The sequence below is a fragment of the Cydia strobilella genome, chromosome 26 (assembly GCF_947568885.1).
Source record: "Cydia strobilella chromosome 26, ilCydStro3.1, whole genome shotgun sequence".
In the NCBI taxonomy this organism is placed as follows: Eukaryota; Metazoa; Arthropoda; class Insecta; order Lepidoptera; family Tortricidae; genus Cydia; species Cydia strobilella.
In genome coordinates this window covers 3,008,867-3,036,645 of record NC_086066.1, presented here as the reverse complement: position 1 = coordinate 3,036,645, position 27,779 = coordinate 3,008,867, and the positions used below count along the sequence as shown (strand labels likewise).

At 37.6% G+C, this 27,779-nt stretch overlaps 1 protein-coding gene across 3 annotated transcripts in view; it reads right to left on the bottom strand.

Moving 5' to 3' along the window:
- Positions 1-27,779, bottom strand: part of LOC134753392 (segmentation protein cap'n'collar-like) — a 169,695-nt gene that overhangs the window by 80,987 nt on the left and 60,929 nt on the right. For all 3 annotated transcript variants that reach the window (XM_063689281.1, XM_063689279.1, XM_063689280.1), the window contains exons 3-5: positions 26,670-26,744; positions 25,458-25,604; positions 23,399-23,444 (exon numbers count right to left, since the gene is read on the bottom strand). In XM_063689281.1, the coding sequence (XP_063545351.1) occupies positions 23,399-23,444; positions 25,458-25,604; positions 26,670-26,744 (268 nt within the window). The remainder of the gene's footprint in view (positions 1-23,398; positions 23,445-25,457; positions 25,605-26,669; positions 26,745-27,779) is intronic.

Here is a 27,779-nt window from a genome sequence, read left to right as displayed (position 1 = left end):
AGAAATACATGAAGAACAGGTACCTATACGTAATAAATTTCTCGTTCATCGGTTGCTGTTTATATGTAACGGAACTGTTTTTAGGGTTCCGTACCCAAAGGGTAGAAACGGGACCCTATTACTAAGACTCCGCTGTCCGTCTGTCTGTCTGTCACCAGGCTGTATTTCATGAACTGTGACAGCTAGACATTTGAAATTTTCACAGATGATGTATTTCTGTTGCCGCTATAACAACAAATACTGAAAAAAGAATAATATAAATATTTAAGTGGGGCTCCCATACAACAAACGTCATTTTTTTGCTGTTTTTATCCGTAATGGTACGGAACCCTTCGTGCGCGAGTCCGACTCGCACTTGGCCAGTTTTTATATATAATTGATCAGAATACATAATACAGTAAGAAGCAGGTGATTAATTTAATTTTCCTCAAAGATACGAATCGGTGTGGGATCGCTCTATCTATATTACAACGCATTTGAAAATCGAACAACCTTAAACGCTTTTTTTCGATAGGGCACTAACCGCTCTTGAAGCCTCTTTTGAATTTCGAACGTTCAAGTGTGGGATGTTCTCATTTTAAAAACACCACAAATTTAAACATGCCGTCCAAAGTGTCGCCACCATTTAACAGTGGAATACAAAATAGTACGTGGCACGGTTAGTACCGAATTTCGTCGACAGCATAGTTAAAATTGTCGTGCTATATCTTGTTACTGTTGATTTTTATTCTTTTTCCAATGTCGTGGGACAACAATGGCGGACGGACGGTTTGACTTTTGAATGTTTTTTTCGAAAATATTCAAGACTGTTTTGAAGGTTAAAAATAATACTCAAATGTTTCTCAAATGTAGATATAGATTGGTCATACACAATTACCTATAGTATTTAACCTCGTATAGTTGGCTAACCTTGGAACGCGCAAAAGGCCCCTGTAACAGAGTAGTCCAACAGTCTCTTTCTCAGTCATATCTCTTTAAAATCCGAAAAAGATAAGATTTTGTTTACATTTATTATTTACAACAGTAGACTATGTATACTTTCTTTGTTACGGCGGTTGAAACTGAATTTAAATTACAAATCGATCACACACACAAAACACAATAAGCCTTATCCCGCGAATCATAATTGAAAATCATTCAATTCATGCGTTTTTGCGCGTATAATGTGTGTAAAATATTTTGACATGCGATCTGTCCATGCTGATGGATCAGTGTCATGGGACTTGTGGGCCTATGGGAGTGTGGTACTGTACTATTTAACATATCATGTCTGTTTTTATAGCCATATAAAATTTTAAAAACCATTTATATATATATATATATATATATATATACAGGGTGGCTAAAAACTAAGTGCATTCCCGTTGCCAGGGAGGTTTCGGGATTATACTGAGCAACTTTTACTATGGGACCAACCACGAAATCGCGAAAAAAAAAAATTCCCCTCCCATAGAAAATGGACCAGCCAAAATGTATGGAACAGCCAAATTTTTTTTCGCGATTTCGTGGTTGGTCCCAATAGTTAAAGTTGCTCAGTATAATCCCAAAACCTCCCTGGCAACGAGAATGCACTTATTTTTTAGCCACCGTGTATATATGACGGAAAAAAGGTACTTACATTTGGTAAGCCGAATTTGAGTATTTTTTGGTTGCTTCAATCAGAAAGTAGATCTGATCTAATGATGGTATCCATGAGGGACAGGCGGAACTTGAGTAGGTATTTAAACCTAAAGGAAACCAAGGAAAAGCCCTAAAAAATTGGAAAACTCATCGCAATAGCAAAGCAAGATCTTAGGGTCACAAATTACTTACAACTATTGGGAGTAAACTTTTCATGAAATTAAACTATATCGTGAGACATATTTCAAAATATTTAGATCAGTACGGTTTCACTCACTATTATTTTTAGTGGCTTTTGGCGACATGTTTCGGATTCGTCGGGAATCCTTCCTCAGGCACGAGTGTCCGCGGCGGCTGTACTTCGTGCACTGCAAAAGCGACTAAAAAAATAGTGAGTGAAACCGTGCTGATCTAAATATTTCTTGAGACATATTTCAAAATATTTAGATCAGTACGGTTTCACTCACTATTATTTTTAGTCGCTTTTGGCGACATGTTTCGGATTCGTCGGGAATCCTTCCTCAGGCACGAGTGTCCGCGGCGGCTGTACTTCGTGCACTGCAAAAGCGACTAAAAAAAATTGTGAGTGAAACCGTGCTGATCTAAATATTTTTAACTTTTCCTATTTTACTTGTTTGTATGTTCCACGTTTTTAGATGATATCTTGAGTATTAATCATCCAATATTCATGAAATGTGGCAGGAGGGTTGTACAGATAAATACATTTTTGAAATTATAATATTAGAGGGTTCGGCATGAAGGTGTTTAAGGGGTCAAAATGTATTGAGCCACAAAGGTCTGTTCTAGGCGAACTACTATTAGGTAATATGTGGTATTTTCTTTAAAAAGGGACCGAATTGTCGATAGCGCTTACGCCATTATTAACGATGCTCAGATATAAATATAATGCCGCACGACGCTGTGCGGCGTAAGCGCCATCGACAATAAGGTCCCTTTTTATAGAAAATGCCCCATATTATGTTTTGAGGACGTCATAGTACCTATATAATATTGCGACAAGCTCGGACCAAAACAAACATAAAGTACATGAGTTTATTAAATTTATATAATACATTGCACGAGTGCATAATTACAAGATTTCCTAACAACGCACCTATTCATTGAATAGCTACGGCTTTCGACAGTTTCAACATCCCCGTATTACAGTCGCCATTAGATACATCGGAGCTGCCGAGGTGCTTAAAAATATCTGGACACGCACCTTAACGCCTTGACGATAGAGGCGTAGATATTTGTGAGCACCTTGACCGCTCGGATATATCTAATGGCGACTCTACTTGGTTCGGATTTCAGAAAGTTTTAAGTTGTTTAGTATGAGCATAGAGAAATAAGTAAGCTGATAGTGTTCACAAGTCATAAATAGGGGGTATTATTGCAATGTTCTGCCACCAGAGTGCACCACTAGCCCGTTTAGTAAACTATAGAGAAACATATATACTGTGCCTTTTACAGTTTTTTGACAAGTTTTCATACATAATAAAATGTGACATTGATGCACCAAGGCGGTTTGTTTACAGAGAACCTACCAGGAAACGCGAATCCGAAATTTCGCTATTTGCCTCTTTATCGCTCGAATATGCAAGAGTGACAGAAATGTTAGATAACGAAATTTTGATTTTCTTGTATTGCTATAGACTCTCAGATTGTGGTAGTGGCGCCTCCGGCGCAGAATTTCGCGTAATATTCCCTATTGTGAGCAAGCTTTGCGAAAAATTATTTATACTTAATAAAGATTTAAGTTTAAATGTTATGTTTTAAGGTACTTTAAAACTTATTAATAAGTTTCGCCATACCTCCCATACGATTTATTATTCAATCAATCAATTAATCAAACAAATATATTTACTCGTATTTGTATAAATATAAATAAGGGTACAAAACAGGTGGTATACAAAGTTTTCTTTATCATTCCTTATTTTACCATACTCAGGCGAACAAATATTCAATACCTAAATTTAACTTAACTTAATTTAACTTATTATTAAGTAAGGGCAGCCTTTTATGGAATAAGCATCTCTATGGTATACTTATAACTTACGCGTTGACTTTAGTAGAAAATGACTATGGATTGGGAAAAAAAACCGGCCATGTGCGAGTCGGACTCGCGCACCGAGGGTTCCGTACTTTTTAGTATTTGTTGTTATAGCGGCAACAGAAATACATCATCTGTGAACATTTCAACTGTCTAGCTATCACGGTTCATGAGATACAGCCTGGTGACAGACAGACAGACGGACAGACGGACGGCGGAGTCTTAGTAATAGGGTCCCGTTTTTACCCTTTAGGTACGGAACACTAAAAATGCTGACTACTTAAATAGCTTCGCCTATAATCTAGGTACTTAAATTTATTACCAAACCAAAGGTTGACGTTACCAGTGTGAATAACACTGAGAATAGTGGCTCCATCTATCTAATCTAAAATGTAGGTATAGGTAACTTTAACTGAAGTATATTAAGGCGAAAGTGTAGGACCCGCGCGTAAATCGCCTGTTAATACAAACGTAGTCCTAATTTTCCTTACTTGCCTACTAAGTAAGTAAGTAATTTACTTAGAACTATTGGGAGTGAACTTTTCATGAAATTAAACTATATCTTGAGACATTTCAAAATATTTAGATCAGCATGGTAAGTAAGTAAGTAATTTACTTACTTACTTCACTGACTCAGCAACCCAAAAAGGATCTTGGCCTCCGACACGAGAGAGCGCCACTCTACGCTATTCTGCGCCACTTCACACCAAGGGCGGACAGGTCTTTTAGGGCTTCGTCACTCCAGCGGTATCTGGGACGCCCAGACGGACGCTTTCCGCCCGGGTGCCCCACATACATCCTGGATATTAACATTGTTGAAAATATTTTAACACAATTTGTTGTAAGTATATAAATCCCAAGCTTTGCCCCTACGTTTGACTTTATTCAAAATTAAGATTTTTGAGAATTGCTCCTAAATTGTATAATAATTAAGATTATTATACAATTTAGGAGCAATTAAAAATTTGTATAAAATATGTTTTTCGCTCCTAATTTTTGCTATTATCAAAAAATCTAAAAAAAGTCCAACGCAGCTATCGTAAGTATACATCAAATTATGTAAAAAAAAACATAATGTCAATATCCAGACAGGAAAATGGGAACTACATTTGTATGGAGGAAAGGGGACCCCTTAATTTCCTCTTAAGGAGTTAATGAATATTTCCGACGGAGACCCCTCAAAAGGCTCTGTTAACTGAAAACTCGGAAAAAATCTCAAAAGAAACTAGCTGCACCACCAACCAACCAACCAGTTTGTATCCAGGGCTAATACAATGTATAATAGCCAGATTATACGTGTTTCTAGGTCTTCTGCCATATAATCTGGCCTTTTTATTGTAAGAAATATTTTTATCAGACAATTCGTATATAAATGGCTGACTAAATAATTAAAATCATTTAAATACACAACAAATACCAACAACATGTTTGCCTGGAGGTATGTAAAGCCCCATAAAATATTCATAATTTTTGTACTAAATTTTTGGGAATAATTGAGTGAACATAGACAATCTAGAAAAACTTTTTAAAATTAATGTAATAAATTACGTAATATGGAAGAAATATGGATTCCATTTCGACAATACCAACCAATCACTTCATGTTTAGGATTTCCTTGCGCTTATTTAACCAATCAATACTAATAAGAATACACATACCGAGCAAATATCCACAGGTCCACTAGAAAACGTTCACTAACACCGGCATAAATTGTTTATAAAAAAAAACACACTGTCATCCAAAGAGAAATTGTCAATTTTTTCACGAAATGACTGGCCGGTAAAAATGCGGAATAGGTATGATGCGGCAGTTCCATGCACTATGATTTTCACTTTTTCGGAGGCTAAGGATACCCGCGCCATACAGCCACGGAAATATAATGGGGTCTGGATGAACCTTTGTGTCCCTTGCCTCGTGCGGACTGCCTTTTTTTTAATATTGTTCGAGCCAACCGGTATCACGGCCTACTATGCCGCTCTGTAGGCGGAGCCGTTGAAGACTCACTTTCAAATTATACGCGTCTCTCTCTAGCGCGCTTAATTTTGTGTTAGCTAAAGCGAGACGACTGTGTTTGGGAGTTGCGTTTTACTTTTTTAAGGATACGTAGATTTAGGTATGTTCTATATATCGTTTTGTTAGATTAGAGTTGAATATTTTATTCAGGAAGTATCGGTTACATTTTATTAGATGGGATTTCTGTTTCCGTTGTTTATGTAAATAATGTCAAAGGTTAGATACTCGTATTGTCATATTAAACAAATTATCCACTTAATCGAAGTAAGCGTTTTTTATACATAGGTAATCTCAAGATAGGATTATAGGTAATGTGATTTACCTATGTCTTTCCCTATAAATAATACATGGGTAGAGACGAAAATATGTCTAATTTTCACTATGTTTTCATTATAAATAAATATAAAAAAAAAAAAAAAAAAAAATGTTTTCATTACTAAATTTTAAAATCACCTAAGCTTAATGTACTAAACTTTCAGCAACTCATATTGTTCCCAAGGATTTAGACGAGTATAATTTTCGTAGTGAACTTAACTTGACGATTTTTCATTTATTAAATTAGACCCTATGGTTGACTGACTGGTAAAGAAACAATCGAAATGATTATTTTAATCCGTAATCTGATTTGCATCTACCCTATTTACAAGCAGTCAACATCAACAAATTGATATTGACGGTCAGTGGTAAAATACCTATATCGTAACACATCCTTATTTCTATCATAAACGAAGGTATATATTTGGCCACTTTGACCGTCCTTATCTAGTGCAAAATTTAGGTAGTAATTAATCCGTGATCCGATACGTTTCGGTGTACCTTATTACACGCAGGGCCGTTTTTTTTTTTTTTTTTTTTTATACCACGTCGGTGGCAATCAAGCATACGGCCCGCCTGATGGTAAGCAGTTACCGTAGCCTATGAACGCCTGCAACACCAGAGATATTACACGCGCGTTGCCGACCCTTTAAAAACCTGTACACTCCTTTTTTGAAGAACCCCATACTGTAGCCCCTCGGGAAAACCTCGGATTTCCGCCTAGGGCCCGCAAGGCCCGAGCCTAGGGGTCCAGGCCACCTATAGCAATGGTTTTGAGATGGAGAAGGCCTCCCTAAATTCTAAGTTCCATACCAAGTGCCTAGGGGCTCTATAGATCTCTAAATCGGGGCCTGATTAGGTACACGTGTCGTTATTGCCTTGTAAAATCTGAAAGAAACATCACAATCCGATCATCAACTCCAAAACACCGAATAGACGAAATAGAAAACAGTTTACGAAGATTCACTTTCGCTCGACATATTCCAGGCACCCTATTAGGTACATTTTACAACCCACTTTGTCAATAGAAAAATACCTGAGGAGGACAATCCTTCGCGGCTACCTACATTCTTAATTTGCCGCCTTTTTCTATTGACGGAAATGCCTTGCAAACTAAACCGTGTAGATAATATCTTCCTCAGTTAATTCGGGTATTGTTTTCGGTCGGGATGTATTATAAATTCAATATGCGTGATATAATCCGTTTTCATAATAGTTTTATTCCCGGTGAACCACTTTAAGAAAATTTTTACCTCGACCCTTACGAGCGAGCTAAACTCCGCATAGACAACCAAATTACCTGTACCTATCAGTATTGCCAGTTGTCAAATCCGGAAGAAACACATCTAAATCCGGTCATCAACCCTAAAAACACCGAATAGTACAGTGTAGACGAAATAGAAAAGCACAGTTTACAAAGCTTCACTTTCGCCCGACATTTTCTAGTCATGGTGACGTTTAAGATGGCCGTCATCGCTCATCAGCGCTTTTTGGCCGGGGTCTGTGTACGGAACTGATGTGCTTTGTATGGTAAGACTGGTAAAAAATGTATGATGGTAGAGGGTATGGCTATGAAATTAAATGAAAAATCTTTATTTCAGGGAACTCGTGACACATAGATAAATACCTTATGATAACCGATAACGAGGCTTTCACGACTGCAGCTCAACAATCGGTATTAGAAATGGACAAATCACTATAGCGCGGCAAGGACTGACAGATAGCCATCGCCGCAATGGCGTCGTCGTAGTGGAGTTTCCCAAGTTATCTGTTTTTATTGTATTAAATCATGATGATTGGTGTATTACTTTAACACATAAAACTAGCATACATAGGCCATCATCATTCAATTTAAGAGGTGGGCTTTTGTAGGTGCAGCGTGATGAAGTTGTCTCCACCTTGGTCGATCCGAAGCCAGCCCTTTAGTGTCCTGGTACGACACAGTCCCTACATGGTTTACTTGGCTCATATAACTTTTTCTTGGTCTTCCCCGCCCTCTCCTTCCATTTATTGACTCTTTTATGATGTTTCTGATGAAGTAGTCGTGTCGTAACAGGTGGCCGATCATATTATGATAATATATCCTAAAACTAAAAACTACAAAATACGTTATGGCTCCGATGCAGTGTCAGGAAGCCGGCCGCAGAACCGCCGGAACTTGACACCCAGGCCAAAACTCCTTCTTGGTGAAGGTTTATGGAAAAGCTATGTCAGTATTCGGACGCTCATGAGCAAGTTGCTGACCCTTCCGGATCATCATCTTCCTCGCGTTGTCCCGGCATTTTGCCACGGCTCATGGGAGCCTGGGGTCCGCTTGGCAATTTATCCCAGGAATTGGCGTGGGCACTAATTTTTACGAAAGCGACTGCCATCTGACCTTCCAACCCAAAGGGTAAAGTAGGCCTTATTGGGGTTAGTCCGGTTTCCTTATACGACATTTTCCTTCTGTTCCTTCATCAATTGTCAGTTTATATTTACTATACATAAGTAAAAAAAAAGGGTTTGGGCTATATTTCCCCACGTTGGCCCAGTGTTGGTAATTGGTTATTGGGGACTTTAACATACACCTTTGAATTTTTTTATGTATGCAGGTTTGCTCACGATGTTTTCCTTTACCGAAAAGCTAGTGTTAAATATCAAATCCGTAAATAAGTTCCAAAAAACTCATTGGTACTAGCCAGGATTTAAACCCGCGACTTCCGGATTGAAAGATGGACGTCAGATCCACTCGGTCACCACCGCTTTATTGTCCACAAACAGTGCGAGATTACGAAGAAATGAAGGTAAATTGGTTTGTTAGTTTGTCTAAATTATTTGTCTTTTCTATTGATCTATCGTGGACCCATTCGTGGTCCACGTTCCATTTGTTCGCACGAAACGTTTTGCCTCCTCCTTTTTGGTACGGACGGCTAAGGAATGGAATGCGCTCCCGCCATCTGTATTCCCTGATCAATATGACCTCGGTCTCTTTAAAGCAAGAGTGAATAGGCTGTTACTGAACCGGTGAGGTCCATCTTAGGCCCTGTCTTCACTTTACGGTGTGACAAGGGCCAATCGCCGATTAGAAATATCCACTTTACAAGTATATAGAAAGTCCGTATCACAGGAAAAAAACTAAATTTATAGTATCAACGTATTACTTTAAAATAAAATAAAAACAATACAATAAAAGCATCTAAAAGTCACGGTCGATCAGCGTTTTCGCAGCAAGTTCAAGGTTCGAGTTAGGTTGAAACACAATACAATGGTAACAGTCAATAATGCACTGCGATGTACTGATCTTATTTAAATGTTGCTATTGTAGTTTGTGAAAGTTGTTTGCAATGTTTCAGTACGAACAAAACAATTGATATTTGATATTTATTGAAATAAAAAATTTCATTTCTCATGCTATGAAAGAGGGTAGTTGTTGTTCTAAAAGGTGTGCAGAAAATGACACGTGTCTGCACTAGAGCATTTTACGTTCAAAATACGATTTTTTGAATTTTTTTACGACAAGCAATTGAAATTTGAGTTTAAATGGATTTGTCATACAATTTCCAGTCTGATATTTGACTCTCCATTCCATAAATAACGATACTTTTGCCAAAATTGTTAATTGAAAGTACCCTCAAGAAATACTATAAAAATGTATACTTAGTCATGTTTTAAAAAAACATTCATTTTACTTTCCTCGTATTCGAAATGAAAAGTAGAGTGTTTAACTCGGGTGAAAGGCATCATTTCAGCCTCGGACTATTGGCGCTCTCACTGCGTTCGGGCACCAAAATACCTCGGCCGAAATGAGTGCCTTTCATCCCTTGGTTAACAATCTAATATTACAGCATTACAGCTAAGGGTCGCCAATGCGCTGTAAAATTAAGTAATTAAAGCTATAGGTAATAAAATTTGTGTGACGAGATTTACATTTGTTTACTCAAATGTTCCTGAAGAGTTCTGTAACCAGACAACCCAACATGTGGTTTGGTGGGACAGGGCCCTCTGCCTCTGGCAGCATCCTATTTGTGGTACGAGTTGTGTATTCTAGTGTTACGAGTAAAAGAGCTGCTACGTGTAGGCTTCGGCTCCCAAATGTCCGGAATGTATGGTAAAGATATACCTTATTCATAAAACTTCACGGGTCTGATTTAGTTAAATTATGTTTTATCCCTTTCTTACAAATATATTAGTCAAAATGACAGATAAAGACAAACGACTCATAGCTAATTTAGGCCAGTAACGCGTTTATGAATAACGCTAATATTAATATCCATAAGGTTACTTTGCATAGTTTGAGGCAAAGGGGCCAATAGACTTAACATAAATAAGTAGGGAATACGTATATTAAACAACTTTTAAACCCTAGCAAACCGCTGATTGGCCATGACGCGGCGGCCATCTTGTGACGTCATGGTGACTCGCGCGTGTTGCCATCGAAAATTGTGAGGCTCGTATGTTATAAACTTATAACTGGAGTAAGTATTCTAAACAATTGTCTAGTGTCCTGAACAAACGCCATTTTTTAGGTGTACGAGTTACTTTTTAGGGTTCCGTACCCAAAGGGAAAAAACGGGACCCTATTACTAAGACTCCTCTGTCTGTCTGTCTGTCACCAGGCTGTATCTCATGAACCGTGATAGTTAGGCAGTGGAAATTTTCACAGATGATGTATTTCTGTTGCCGCTATAACAACAAATACTAAAAAGTACGGAACCCTCGGTGCGCGAGTCCGACTCGCACTTGGCCGTTTTTTTTTTCTTTTTTTCTCAAAAACCTGCAGCATTTTAGGGTGATTTATTTGGTGAAATAGCAATCTTACATCTGCGCTAATAAATTGGCAAATCTTCAATCAATTTGGCTTCTGGGCCGATGCCTCATACAAACACGGCTAATAATACCCTTTAGTAGCAAAGTAGCAATTGTCCCAAACCCTCATCATTAAAAAAAGTTATTATCCACATCCATTAACACCCTTTTGCCCGTTTCTAAAGTCTTACGCGTAAGGCAATAGCCACCGGCATTTTTTCTACCTGACTTTTAGAAAAAAAAAACCTTTACATGATTGTCTCTGGTAGCTTTTAAGATAATGACGTTTGACAACTGCGGTTGTTACAAAAAGTCGACAAATTGTGGTTTTTGTGGGGGTGCTGCTGATTTTGAGATATTGAAGGAGTGGTAGGTAATGATATGAACTTGGTTTTGTTTGCGTTTTATTTCTTTGGAGGAGGAGGTTGTACGTTAAATCATCGGACAATATTTAAGAACAGACAAACCTTTGTATAGGTATCGTTTCCGTAACCCAAAGGGCAATTTTCACAGATGATGTATTTCTGTTGCCGCTATAACAACAAATACTAAAAACAGAATAAAATAAATATTTAAGTGGGACTTCCATACAACAAACGTGATTTTGCGTAATGGTACGGAACCCTTCGTGCGCGAGTCCGACTCGTACTTGGCCGGTTTTTAGTATTTCGTTTCGGTTTTCAAAACTGAAGCAGGTCTCCGGCGAAAATCGAAAACCGAAATTTCGACATACAGAATTTTAAAGGGTCGGCCACGCACATGTTATATACAGCCCTGGAGTGGCAGACGAGCTATGACCTCTTCTTACCAACAGGCGGGCCGTATGCTTGTTTGCCACCGACGTGTTATTAAAAAAAAAGATTAAACTATCGATCAGCCATTTCAGTATCTTATTAAAACAAAAATATTACATTTCTAATCCGCGAAATAACAACATAAATGTTTGTTAAGTTAATTTTAGTTTTAATTAATATGGATTTCGGCAATGTGAAATGTAGAACAAAGTTTAATATGGATCATATCATATTTATGACAAGTACTTAGGTAGTAAATTATCTTATAATAAGACGCAGAATACTTTCGCGAAAAACACTCCCTAGCCCGGATCAATAAAACAATGGGAAAACAACATGGCGGCCGGGAAACGAGGGGAAAGCGGTTTCATTAAAATAAAACAGCGTAACATTAATAAAAGCAAAAAAGATTAATGTCCGTGGAACACAATGCGTAATAAATTAAATAGATGGATATCCTGAAGGGAGACCTACCCTTGGCGGCCATCTTGGGAATACACGGCCTCTCATTGGCCGGTTCACTTGCTAATCAATACGCACCGCTCCAGACACGCAATAACGTAACATCCATTCTTTGCCAGTGAAAACTCAACCTATCTCCATCACAATAGAATTGAAATTAAAGTGTCAAATCAAATAGGATCGTTTTGAAACAATGGGTATTTTAAATTATTCCCAGATAGTTCCAAATTTGAATGTGAAAATGTAGACAAGTTTTTTTCGAAATATTGGTAAGTTTAAAAAACTTGTTCGATTTTAATTTAGAATGTCAGTTTCGAAAAAGGAAAGGAGTCATTATGATATTTTAAGAAAATTGGGCTTTATTTCCAAGTGTTTTGGTCTATTTTCATTTGCCCTTACAGTTTCTTTGCGTCCTTGTGTTTTCCAAAGCCATATCCATTCCATTAACGACGACAGTTTGATTTCCGACTCTTTGCTCATCGATTTAAGATCTAATTTTCAATGTTTAGAGTGTGTTGCGGTATAGAGGTTGAATAAAAAAGGTTTTTCGACCAACCTGTCAGTAAGGGACCTAAGTTTAGTATAATGATTTTGGGTTATTTATTATACCTAAGTTATAGAGTGGTTGTACGCCTACGTTGGTTTTTGTGATTCCCTCCCGAGAAATGTTAAAGGCATTTCCTCGAATTAATCACACAACACAATGGGAAAACCGTTTTTTTTTTCTGCTTCGATTACGGATGTTTTGTTTTTCCTGCTATGTATAACTTTGTCAGGAGAAAAAGGCGCTATATTTAAATTTTCTGTGGCTATAACCATTCGCGATATATCGGAGCGGCCGAGGCGCTCAAAAACATCTGAGCACGCACTTAACGCCTTGACAATAGAGTGCGTGTTCAGATATTTGTGACCACCTGGGCCGCTCCGATATATCTGATGGCGACTGGTACATAACTCCAAAGCAAAACGTATGAATACGCTATGATGATGTTGCCAGCCGACAAACGACAAAGGAATGATTATAGCCACAAAGGGATCAAACGTTCTGTGAAGAAGGCGAAATGTGCAGGAAATACATAATATCACCAATTTCTATACAAAAAATGGACAGGATTGTTTTGGCTGAATACGATAGGGTTCCGTATTATAATATTTAAAAACCGGAGGTTTCATGGCGGATACAGTAGCATATGGAAGCTTGCAATTAGGATTTTACTTGCGGGACCTAAATTTGTCAGATACTATTTTCTCAACGAATTTTTTATCTTTTGTATTTCGCGTTTTTTGCTATTATATGCTAGAAATGGTTGGCCAAACTTAAGTAATTTAAACTTTCGTTAAACAAGTATACCTAGGTAATCTAGACCTCCTATAAAAGAAAAACACCGATCGGCTGGTTCTTCTACACATTTTATTTCATGATTCTATGATTTTTTATTAAAAATTACGTTTATACATATTATGATCGTGTGCGAGGTTTCCCTATGTTTACTGAACCCACAAAAACCTAGCGAACCCCAAAAAAGAGCCAAAGTATTAATCACAGAGAACACTGCCCGAGCGATGACTCGTGGAAAGTCAACTCGAAAAAAGACCCGATTCTTTTTGAAATTCGAACGCGGCTGTCACTCGAAGAACGCGACCAGTTTTGAAAGACCCACCGGCAGTTATAAGTTATATGAGGATAGGGTTCTATTTAAATTGGTCAAGTTTGAGCTCATTATTGGACCGACGCCACTCCGTTCGAAAACGTGTCCTTTTCAAAAATCCAGATAATAAGACTTTTATTAAGTTTTTTTTATGCGTTTCGATCATAAGTTTTGAATTATGTTTTAATGCATAAATTACGAAAGTTTTTAAGATAGATGGATGGTTGTCTTAAAATTGGTTATGAAATGGCTACCAAGGCTAGTTTCATATGAATCCCTAGGCTCCATTTGTGTAAAATTAAAAGTCATGATGGATTGTAAGAATAAAAATAACCACTTTCTTGAGTGTTAGGAGAACAAATAAATTAACTACTTTCTTGAGTGTTAGGAGAACAAATAAGAATTTCTTTTTCACTGGCATTTTGTTTGAAACTTCAACAGTTTTATAAAATAAAGAACAAGCCCCAAGTAGTCAATTATTTTGCAAATTTTATGTAACAAAAGTTACGTTTTAACGTTATTTTTATTATGTGTTACTGACACATACAGGGTGGCTAAAAAATAGGTGCATTCCCGTTGCCAGGGAGGTTTTGGGATTATACTGAGCAACTTTTACTATGGGACCAACCACGAAATCATGATTTTTTTTTTACCCTCCCATAGAAAATGAACCAGCCAAAATATTTGAAACAGCCAAATTTTTTTTCGCGATTTCGGGGTTGGTCCCACAGTAAAAGTTGCTCAGTATAATCCAAAAACCTCCCTGGCAACGGAAAGGCACTTATTTTTTAGCCACCGTGTATATGAAATAAAAGATGAGATAAATTGCAGAAATCGCGAAGCGTCTGGTTGACGTAACTGGTGAGTGGTGACCGAAGAGCTGGCGGCATCCTCGCACAACGTATCAGCATTGCGATACAGCGAGGAAATGCCGCCAGCATCCTTGGTACAATGCCTCAAGGGCTTATTTTAGATATAAGCCAGTTATTAATTTCGTTTACGTAGTACCACTATAGCTTGTATGTAAATAAAAAAATATTGTATTTAAAACCTCAAATTGGAACACCTAGATAGGGGGAAACAACCACTTGACAATCTTTTTTCAACTTCCAACAGTGAACTATGAATGAAAGAGTATCAAGCAATACCTACTTGTTCATAGTAGCTGTCGAAGTGCCTCTCACGATGACACCCAGCTTTCTGTCACGGTTGTCATTGCTGACTGACCAAATGTAAGCCTTATTGTGAAGGCATTAAGGTTCACCGATGGTTAGTGTTGCTGTATCGGCTAGTCATCACAACAGAGCCAACGGCCTGGTCTATGAATGGGTGTAAGAACTTTTTACAAGCATGTGACGTATCACTAACATTAAGCACGGATTATTAAGTAATAGTACTACCGTACAGAAAGGACACTTCCTATTATACAAAACTGAAGTTTGACAGCGGTTCAGGTACGAATCATGCTGTCCCTGGTACTATCCCTTTCGGCTATTTAGGGTTGTCACAATTTAGGTCATTACCTTATCTGTGGTTGTACACGCAAAGGGACGTCAAGTTGTGCCAACCCTAATAATTGCTCGGAGGAATGCTGAGCCGAACGGAGCCGAGTTTGCCCGAAAGGAGGAGTGTCTACCCACTGACATAAGATAAGGTGCCTTATCTATATTAGCTCTGTTTACCCCCATTACTCCGCCATTTTGAAACTTCCAATTTAAAAAAAAAAAACAATATAATAAGGTCTACACAAGAACTGCTAGTTGAGAATGAGAACCTAACGTTTCCTTGAGCGGATTTAACTACTTTTAATAGGGAATATTACGCAAAACTCTGCGTAAGTGGCGCCAGTACCACAATCTGAGGGTCTATCGCGAAACAAGGAAATCGAAATTTCGTTATCTAACATCTCTGTCACTTTGCATATTCGAGCGATAAAGAGGCAGATAGCGAAATTACGGATTCGCGTTTCCCGATGCATCAATATCATATTTTATTATCTCTGAAAACTTGTCAAATACATGTTAAAGGTACAGTATGTATAAGTTACTCTATGGTTTACTTAAAACGCTTGTGACGCACTCTGGTGGCAGAACATTACAGTAATATCCCCTATTCTTAAAGATGCAGGGGCTCAGCGCTCACAGTTGTGCTGATTCATGTTGGCATCAGTAGGCTACTCGTAGGTGGAATACCACCCTAATACAGTTGAGTTGTCAAGTCAATTTTATAGAACCTTAAGGCCGTTTCGGTTTGCCGCTATCACTGTCACATTTCGCAAGAAAGAACGAGAAAGACCACGCGCGTCAAGTGTCAATTTTGATCGAATTTTGTCGATTTTTATTTATTTTTAAAACATTGCCTTACAATATCGAAATTCGAAAGCGGTAAAATTACTATTTAAGGCGGTTCCCTGAGCCAGAAGGCGAAAAATCTCCTTATATGATCATGTTTTTCTAAGAGGCGTTGATATTCGTAGACGTGGAAAAAATATATGTAGTTCTTGACTATATTATCTTTAACAACATAGCTTCCGATACACGAATTATGACACTTCGCTCGATACAATTAATTCCCAAAGTAACCTCTAACTCGGACTTTTAATCCTACTTTACTCGGTTATTTATTATGTGATACTATAAACAAGAAAAGAAGAATAAACAATCTTAACGTAAATAGTAATTTCATAGCTTTAGAATTTCGATATTGTAAGGTAACGTTTTTAAAATAAATAAAAACCGACAAAATTTGATCAAAATTGACACTTGGCGCGTATGTTCTTTCCCGTTCATTCTTGCGAAATGTGACAAAGACAGCGGCAAACCGATGGAACGGCCTTAAGTTAATATTGTTTTTTCTTCTTTTTTTGTTTATAGTGTCACATAATAAATAACCGAGTAAAGTTCGATTAAAATTCCTAGTTAGATGTTACTTTGGGAATTAATTGTATCGAGCGAAGTGTCATAATTCGTGTATCGGAAGCTTATAAATTAAAGATAATATAATCAAGAACTATGTACATATATTTTTTCCACGTCTACGAATATCAAATTTCCAAGAATTTCTGGAAACTTTCAGGAGAAAATTCTCATCCAACTTTCCACTTAGTAAGTTTCCGTTCAGATCAGGGATTATTACTCAATGTCCTGAACTGCTGGCGGCTGTTTTATTAGGGTTCCGTACCCAATGGGTAAAAACGGGACCCTAGCTATTACTAAGATTCCATTCTCCGTCTGTCACCAGGCTGTATCTCATGAACCGTGATAGCTAGACAGTTGAAATTTTCACAGATGATGTAGTAGTAGTAAATCATTTTATTGTAGAAAAAAAATATTGTTAACATGAAATTCATATAAATTTAGGTAGAAAGGCGAGCTTATCCCTATAAGGGACCTCTTCAAGCTAACCTTAGAGTAAATGAGTGGAAAATTGAATTGAATGATGATGTATTTCTGTTGCCGCTATAACGACAAATACTAAAAAGTAAAAACAGAATAAAATAAATATTTAAATGGGGTTCCCATACAACAAACGTGATTTTTTTGTCGTATTTAGGGTTCCGTACCCAAAGGGTAAAAACGGGACCCTATTACTAAGACTCCGCTGTCCGTCTGTCTGTCACCAGGCTGTATCTCATGAACCGTGATAGCTAGACAGTTGAAATTTTCACAGATGATGTATTTCTGTTGCCGCTATAACAACAAATACTAAAAAGTACGGAACCCTCGTTGCGCGAGTTCGACTCGCACTTGGCCGGTTTTTTTGCGTAATGGTACGGTACCCTTCGTACGAGAGTCCTACTGTCACATGCCCGGTTTTTTTTTTAATTTGCCGCTTTTTTCTACTGACAGAAATGGATTGACAGACTGTAGCTAATCATATTTACTCTCGGAAAGAACCATTTGATAAGTGCGAAGGAGCAACACTGCTACACAGTAACGTTATGTATTATATATTATATAAATAATAAATAAATAACATTATGTAACTTACCTATGCACCTTAAGACCACGTATCTACACGTGTATGTACAAAAGAAAACTACTTTACAAGACATATGTGACGTTTTCAATCAAAAGGTACCACATTGTCGCTTGTTGATTTCTAATTGAAGCTATATGGAAATAGGGCCTTACTGACAAGCGACAATAAGTATCCTTTTGGTTGAAAATGGCACATATTAGCTTTTATAAATGATTTTTCTTTTGTAACCGACGGAAATATTTGGTTTTCCATCAGAGAAGGTTCCTTAATCCTTATGCACAGGGAGCATAAGGACAAGGACCCTTTAGGCATGGAACGCCATGTACGTGCCTGATAGGATATGCCCTCCACATTGAAGCTTCCACATTTAAAAGCGAAATGGAGTGCACATAACGCTCATGCACGCATTGTTGCGTGATTCAAGTTACTATATACCTATACCTATTCGTAGGTATTTATAGTCAACAGTTTTTTTATTCTCAGCTAGTCTAAGAAAACATTTACTATATAAATGTGCTTGATATATTAGGATATGCCCTCCAAATTGAAGCTTCCACGTTTAAAAGCACAATGGCGTGCACATAACGCTCATGCACGCATTGTTGCGTGATTCAAGTTACTATATACCTATTCGTAGGTATTTATAGTCAACAGTTTTTTTATTCTCAGCTAGTCTAAGAAAACATTTACTATATAAATGTGCCTGATATATTAGGATATGCCCTCCAAATTGAAGCTTCCACGTTTAAAAGCACAATGGCGTGCACATAACGCTCATGCACGCATTGTTGCGTGATTCAAGTTACTATATACCTATACCTATTCGTAGGTATTTATAGTCAACAGTTTTTTTATACTCAGCTAGTCTAAGAAAACATTTACTATATAAATGTGCCTGATATATTAGGATATGCCCTCCACATTGAACCTTACACGTTTAAAAGCACATTGGCGTGCACATAACGCTCATGCACGCATTGTCGCGTGATTAAAGTTGCTATATACCTATACCTATTCGTAGGTATTTATAGTCAACAGTTTTTTTATTCTCAGCTAGTCTAAGAAAACCTTTACTATATAAATATGCCTGATATATTAGGATATGCCCTCCACATTGAAGCTTCCACGTTTAAAAGCACAATGGCGTGCATATAACGCTCATGCACGCATTGTCGCGTGATTAATGTTGAAAGCTACGTCTCAATCCCCAGGGCTACCATCATTAATAATATCATTGTGGAATATGGAATTAAAATCAATCCGCTTTGTGAATTAAAAAGTGAGATTTGGTATTGTAGACGTTTGCTTTGGAAGTACGTTGTTTTTGTAAGCTTTTTCTTGAATTTGAGTAAAATATAATATGAGATGAACTTGCGATTCTAGAGTTTGTTGAAGCTAATGCAACATAGCGTGGAAATGTCATTATTAAGAGTTTAAAAGGATAGAGGATTTATGCAAAACGGTAGGTATATTTATACCTCCTCCATCGCTTCGCTCGCTTTTTAGCGATAAGACCGCCTGTTGTTTACCTCTTGATTTTTTTGTATTCTTTGTATTGTTTTCTGTATTGAGGTGTGCATTAAAGAGTATTTGTATTGTATATACTTATTGACGAAGAAGTTCTGTTTTATGATAGCGACCGCGGTCTTGGAGTAGCTCCATTATCCATCCCCATAAAATAGTTAAATATAACATTTAAAACCTCCGCGCTTTAAACACATATTAAATCACATAAACGCAAAAAAAAATCGCGATAGACCCGATTATAAATGTGATTTAATAGTTAAATAGTTGAATTATTTGAAACTAGCATCCGTCTGCAACTTCGTCTGCGTGAAAAGATGATGATAACTGGAAAACTGCCGTCGCTGACTGTCCTTTTCTGGGCCTCTATCTCCATACCAAATTTCATCTAAATCTGTTTCAGCGCTTGAAGGTTGAAGAGGTAACAAACAGACAGAAATTTATAATATTAGTAGGGATAGTCCTATCCGTCGACAAAGCAATATGTATACCAATCTATAGAAATGTTTAATAAAACCTTTTTTACAACTTATTTAAAACTTGTATGCGTTCCTGTATCAGCCGTGCCCGGAGTCCCATAATTTCTATTAATCCAGAAACGGCTGACTCATATGACTAATGGTTGTGTACGGGGTGCGCACGGGCATCGAGTGCCGCAGCGAAATGTAATCGAATTCGAGGGTTTTAATTAATAATACTTGCTTTTTTATTTTGCTTATGGCACTAAGACGCAGCTGGGAAAGCAATAAACTAGAGGGATTTTACTTACGTCTCTGAATAAGTAAGTTAATGTCTAACCGGTCAATGAGGGCTACCGCGTTTAATTTAGCCGCTAGGGGTGCTAGTGTAGATGGAGGTCTTTCAAAATGTCAAATGCATAAAAGTTTGGGGGGTTTCAAGCTTTTTATCGGGAATTTTCACTCCTTATTCATAATTGTGGTAAATCTTTGTCCATCTTTGATTGACCATGGTAAACAATAGATATAGCTCAATAAATGTTAGTGGTTAAAAAAAAGTGCCAACTAAAATATACCTATGTATATTAGAACAGAACGAACAGAACTTTGTGTATAGAGAGCGTATTGATTTTATAAAAATACGCATAGAAGAATTTTGAGATCTGTTTTCCTGGACCTACATCTACAGTGGCGCTAACTGGTGAGCACAAAAACGGTAGCCCTCATTCGAACAACGTGATAATTACTAGATACGAGAACATACGAAATCTAATAGATCCGTTATAGTTTAGTTCTCAACTACTTATCTTTTGCAGTTCGATTCGAGAAACCAATTGTCATTTCATGCTACAATTATTGTGACGTTTTGGGATATCCATTAGATATCCATTGGATGTCTAAGTAATATCTAAAGCAAATCTTAATGCGAAAAATCTCCTTATATGATCATATTTTTCTACGAGACGTTGATACTCGTAGACGTGGAAAAAATATATGTAGTTCTTGATAATATTATCTTCAATAACACAGCTTCCGATACACAAATAATGACACTTCGCTCGATACAATTAATTCTTAAAGTAACCTATAACTAGGACTTTTAATCCAACTTTACTCGGTTATTTATTATGTGACACTACAAACAAAAAAAAAACAAATAACAATCTTAACTTAAATAGTAATTTTGTCGCTTTCGAATTTCGATATTGTAAGGCAAAGTTTTTAAAATAAATAAAAATCGACAAAATTCGATCAAAATTGACACTTGGCGCGCATGGTCTTTCCCGTTCTTTATTGCGAAATGTGACAGTGACAGCGGCAAACCGATTGAACGGCGTTAAGTCAACACAGAGAAAAGAGGATATTCTTCGAAATTCCTAAATATTTCAGACATATACGTATTAATCTTCAGCATTGGTAACTAAAAAACCAGCCAAGTGCGAGTCGGACTCGCGTTCCAAGGGTTCCGTACATTACACAGTTTAAACAATGTATTTTTTATGTGAAACGTGAGTGAAATTTCTTTAAAAAACCCGTAGGGGTCGGATCAAAAACTAAGTAATTAAGTCCGACTCACACTTGACTGCACATTTCTAATAGGTTTTCCTGTGATCTATAGGTAAAGTTCTATTTTGTGTATTTTTTTCAAAATATTTGACCCAGTAGTTTCGGAGATAAGGGTGGGGGGGGGGGGGGAATAGTCATTTTTTGTCTATTTTCTTGAATAACTTATAAACTGTCTATCCTAAAATTATAAAAAAAAATATATTTGAGATTCTCATAATGAGCTCTTTCATTTGATATGTAACACGATATAGTTTGAAAAACTTTATTTTTTAATTTTCTCATTTACCGCCCAAAAGTGGCCCTCATGTTTAAAATTCATTTGTTACCGTTACATGTCTGGCTTCGGGTTACAAACTTACATATGTATACCAAATTTCAACTTAATTGGTCCAGTAGTTCGGAGAAAATAGGCTGTGACAGACGGACAGACAGACGCACGAGTGATCCTATAAGGGTTCCGTTTTTTCCTTTTGAGGTACGGAACCCTAAAAAAACCCTCCTTTGCCGTATCTTTTCCTATAGCATTCTAAAAAGCGAACGTATTACAAAAGCCCGATCACAAACACATCTAATGACTAGGGGGAGCACCCTTGACGGAAGTACATAGGGGCGGCCTTATGTGGTAAATAGGGGTTGATAGCGGCAATCTTTGTATTGCTATTGTATGGGTTGCGCTTTCCGTATGGTTGGTTCAAGTAGGCATTTGTTAGAAGCATTTTGTACATGTATGTTTCGATATATTGACGCTTGGAGGAGGCTTGTATTTGGGAAAGCAAATCGGTTATAACCTTAACCGAAATAATCGGTCATAACCGATTATTTTGACAAAAATTCATAACCGGTTACATTCGGTTATTTATTTATGACTTAAATTCTATGAATTGATCTTCTAATGACTACAAAATCCTGCCTGTTTTGGCTGTGACTATAACTATTGTCATTCGTGTACATAACGAAATATACCGAATTTACTTGGCTTATTTATGAAATATTTTGAGTGAATATTGTACCACGACCAAGGTCATATTTTCATTTCTACTATATTTTTTGTTTTATTAAAAAAACGAAGACTTAACACTCACATTCCCGGTAGGTACCTTGATTTTCGTAATTTTTTGATTACTTGATTGTAAATTTATCATTATTTTTCGAAAATAACCGTAACCGATTGTAATCGATTAACGGTTATTTTTCGGGCATAACCGTAACCGAAACCGGTTATGAACTTTGGTCGGTTATTGGATCCCCTAGCTTGTATCAATTTAGAAAACACGTTTTATTTAATATTATTGTATACAAGAAATAAATACAGAAAAACACATATTTTCCTTCTATCTGATATCGGATTGGACAATGTGAAAACGCTCTCAGAGAAAAGAGAAAGCGGGTGAGACGTTGTAAAAACTGAGTAAATTATGTACTATCATTCGAAAATAATGCGATAATGCTTACCTTAGTGCAGGACGGCAGGTGCTATGAAAGTTATCAGAAAAATAGCCAACTATAGTAAAAACTAAAAAAAAAACTATCGGTTTTAGAATTTCAAAAAATTGGCTATGTTTGGCCAAGATCCACTTCGGGTCGTCGCGCCACAGCAGTAAGTAAGTAAGTGGCTATGTTTAATGGTTTTACAAAGTTGCAACCACTTGGATGTGATAGACGGACATTCGAGTGATATTAACAGGGTTTCCATTTCTCCCTTGGAGGTTAGGTTTTTTTATTATGTAGGAGCTAAACGAGCAGTGATGGCAAGAGAGGGTCACCTGGCTTAACAACATAAAAAAATGGACGAACGTGGATAACGCAGCCATACTGGCAGGAATGTCAGAGAGATGGCAAAGGTGGTTGCCGACGTCCGTTAGGGCATGGCAAATGAAGAAGAAGCTCATCTTGAAGGTTTGAAGGTCGTATCGGTAAGGTAACAGTTCATTCTACAATTAAGCTGTGCGAAGCGCGAAGTTTCTGGAGAAACGCACAGTTAAGGAGTGTCTTTTCAAAAGGGCTTATTTCTCTATAAAATCCATACAAAAATAAACCCTTTAAGTAGGGTAAAAGGGTTTATTTTTCTATGGATTTCATAAAGAAATAGGCTCTTTTGAAAAGACACTCCTCAGTTGAGGACTGCCAAGCAAATAAATTTCGACAGATCCCTAAAAATTGCAATAATAAGTGACTTACCAGTCTCGGTGTCGACGGTGTAGGAGAGGCCGGCCCAGGGGTCATCCTGGGGAACAAACGGACCACGGTCATGATCAGAGAGTAGGGAGTTACAAGACAAATAATATCTTGTAACTCCCATCTCTTGAAGAGTGCTCATGTAAAAGACTTCCATAATTAATAGCATAGAGTAACTTATACTAGAGCGGTACTGTCATAGTAAATTTTGTAACCCCAGTAAATTCACTGCCATCTGTCGACACACTTTAAAACTAAAAATGAAGATTTACAAAAATACGATAGAATGTATTTAAATATAGATAAATGATTTTTTTTATTTGCATTAATTATTTTTATGATTTTGACCCATGTTCTTTCACTGATATGCGTTAAAATTGTTAAATAACAAACGAAACCGTCAACGCCATCTATACGACTGTAGGCCAAAACTAGTAGCGCCCTCTGAACGAGAATCAAATTTTCTTGATTTTCGAGGCACGTTTTTTCCTTAGACTGTATCCATCTATTACGGAGTTATATCTATCTTTGTTAATAGTAATTTTGTGTAGTGAATCAACAAGAATCTGTAATAACTAATTAAGTTAAGCTTTCACTTTTGGGCCTTTTTACAGCGAGTGTTGTCTGTTGATTGCGAGTTCATATATTTGACACTAAATTCAAGTATCAAGTAGCAAATGCACGCATCCGCAATAAACACTAATCAATGCGTAACCTTACCGTATTGACCTTACTGAAGATCATAGGGTGGACACGCTATACATCAAAAATCACTTGCGTTTCTCGTCTGTACACGCGTCATGCGTCATAGTGTGAGTAAGTTGCTTAAAAATAGTACTGAGCGGTCGGCAAACGGCCGTCAATCTGCTGTCGCGGGGCGAGGTAATTCGAGTCGGGGCGGGGCGGTGCGTGGCCGTTCTGTATGATAATACTATTACCAAAGATAGATATAACTCCGTAATAGATGGATACAGTCTAAGAAAAAAACGTGCCTCGAAAACCAAGAAAACTTGATCCTCGATCAGAGGAGTAGCGCCCTCTGATCGAGGATCAAGTTTTCTATATTTAAATACATTTTATCGTATTTTTATAAATCTTCATTTTTAGTTTTAAGGTGTGTCGATAGATGGCACTGATGGCAGTGAATTTACTGTGGTTACAAAATTTACTATGACAGTACCGCTCTATCTTATTATATCCTCTTTGCTATTACTTATTCTGTGCTGAAGATACTGTATTGTATCCCGGCTGAAGGGAAAGAATGATAAAAATCCACCCTTAAATCACTACATAGTATATAACAAAGTCGCTTTCCGCTGTCTGTCCGTAATCTATAACTAACGACCCGCCCCGGCTTCGCACGGGTAGTTCAATTAATTTACGCAAATCCTTTACAAATTATACATATAAACCTTCCTCTTGAATCACTCTATCTATTAAAAAAACCGCATCAAACAGACAGCGGAAAACTACTTTGTTTCATACTATGTAGTGATAATAAAATCACGACCAACCCCCTTTTCATCAGGGTTGAGAAGCGAAGCCTTCACCTTCTCGATATCTTCATTCTTCTGCTGGATCTCTTCTGCCATCAGTTGGTCGATCTGGTCTCTGAGCCCTGGCGTGAAGAGCTGGAACACAACCATGACCCACCTTATCATCAGGGTTGAGCAGCGAAGCCTTCACCTTCTCGATATCTTCTTTTTTATGCTGGATCTCTTCTGCCATCAGTTGGTCGAATTAGTCTCCGAGCCCTGGCGTGAGGAGCTGGAACACAACCATTACCAACCTCCTTATCATCGGGTTGAGCAGCGAAGCCATCACCTTCTCGATATCTTCTTTTTCTGCTGGATATCTTCTGCCATCAGTTAGTCGATTTGGTCTCCGAGCCCTGGCGTGAAGAGCTGGAACACAACCATGACCCACCTAATCATCAGGGTTGAGCAGCGAAGCCTTCAGCTTCTCGATATCTTCTTTCTTCTGCTGGATCTCTTCTGCCATCAGTTGGTCGATCTGGTCTCTGAGCCCTGGCGTGAGGAGCTGGAACACAACCATGACCCACCTCCTTATCATCAGGGTTGAGCAGCGATGCCTTCACCTTCTCGATCTCGCTCTCTTCTTTCTTCTGCTGGATCTTCTTCTCCTCTGCGATCTTCAGTTCCTTGTCGACCTGGTCTCCGAGCTCCACCTTGGTGGCGTGCGGAGCCGACTGGAATTAATAAAAACAATTAATAAATATTATAGGATATTCTGACGGGGCATTCTATGAAAACGGTAAGTTTTTCATTTAGTTTTTTTTTAATTCTTTATTTATGCAATGTGTAGGACAAAGTATTGGCGTATTTTGCATGCGAATCGCTAACGAAGTATTTGCTTTAATTCCGAATTACTTTGTCGACTTGCGTATAGTAAAAGTAAATTAAACAGTTTATTAAGAAAACAAGCAGCTTTAAGATGAAACCAATATATATAACACTATAAAAGCAAGCCACTATAAAAAGAACCAGACTCGGAAAGTCGAAAAAATGGGTCCGAATGTCCCTTACGTAACGATGGAATGCTTCTGACACAGATTGACTAAGCCCCACAGTAAGCTCAAGAAGGTTTGTGTTGTGGGTACTCGTGGGGTACTCAGAGGATGACATATGTAATAATTAATTTAAATACTTAAATACATAGAAAACACCCATGACTCAGGAACAAATATCTGAACACCTAGTGTACATTTAATTCGATACCGTGACGTGCGTTCGCGTTTGCGTTATGTCTATTTTTGTATGGGATTTTGAACAGCGCGCCAAGCGGGACGTTTTGAAAACTATAAATCTCATACAAAATGACATTTAACGCAAACGCGTATGTCACGTCACGCTATCGAATGAAATTTACACTAGGGGTACTGTGCTCATCACACAAATAAATGCCCTTACCGGGATTCGAACCCGAGACCATCGGCTTCATAGGCAGGATTACTACCCACTAGGCCAGACCGGTCGTCAAACGTTCTATGTATTAAGCATTTGTCTATATCTATCTAATATCTATTATAATTATTAGGGTTGGCACAACTTGATGTCCCTTTGCGTGCACGACCACATATTCAGATACTTAAATTTTGACAACCCTAAATAGCCGAATGGGATAGTACCATACATAAGAAAGGGACAGCATGATTCGTCCCTGAATCGTTATCAAACTTCGGTTTTGTATAAAGTTTCTTTTCTGTACGGTAGTACTATTACTTATTCTGTAAAGTTTTAAGAGAAGCACTCACCGGCTGAATGGGATCCTCGAGCGAGAAGCCCATATCGACGTCCTGCTTCCACAGTACCTCGATGAGATCCATGTCCTGCAGACAAACATACATACATGTTAACATTGCATCAAATATAGCTTCCAACGAACTAGATAACTAGTAGAAGTCTGAATAGAGCACAAAAATCACTTGCGTTTCTATGTGTGAACGCACTGAACGGCACGTCTGTACACGCGTCATGTGTCATAGTGTGAGTAAGATGCTTAAAAATAGTACTGAGCGGCCGGCAAACGGCCGTCAATCGGCTGTCGCGGGGCGAGGTAATTCGAATCGGGGCGGGGCGGTGCGTGGTCGTTCTGTATGATAATACTATTACGTATTCTGTGACTAGAGCCAAAGAGAATTAAGTAGACAGAGTGCTCACTCCATACATCGGTTTTTGTTACCAAAAATAATATTATTTTCGCATCTAGCGTCAAGTAGCGGAATTATCAGTACTTGGTTTAATGCTACCGTAAAACCTTTACGCAGGAACATTACGATCTGCCTGAACTTACGATCGGCCGCCGACATATTGATTTTCATTACAACCAATACAAGTGACCTCACAGTTAAAGCTCAAACAACGGTTATACACATATCTTCATACTTCACCTAAAGCCCATAATCATTTATGTTAAACCTGTACATTATATTAATATAATACCTAACCGAACCAGCCCGAAAAAAGCTGAACGAAATCACATAATTACACGCCGGCCATTTTTGATTGGCTTAATACGAAATTAATAACGAAATGTAGCTCAAACAGCTTTTAACTAAACGAACGAATGAAACACGAACGATAATAAACCTAAAATTTAGTGAAATAAAGTCTAAAGTAGAATAGCGGTAACTTATATTAAAGTATTTTAAATTTCGAATTCAATTCTTGATTATCCCAAAGAGCTAAAGTTGAAAAAAGTCGTTAGTCAATTTGGGGTGCATTGGAAAAGCTATTTTAAGTTTTAGAAGTTAGAGTCTGTTTTGGTTTGAAAGATGAGTTATATTTGAAAGACCCACGCTCGGGGCAGTTTTGATGAGAAAGTTAAGGCTAGAAACTTTAATGGAGTTGTGGGTTCTGTCGAT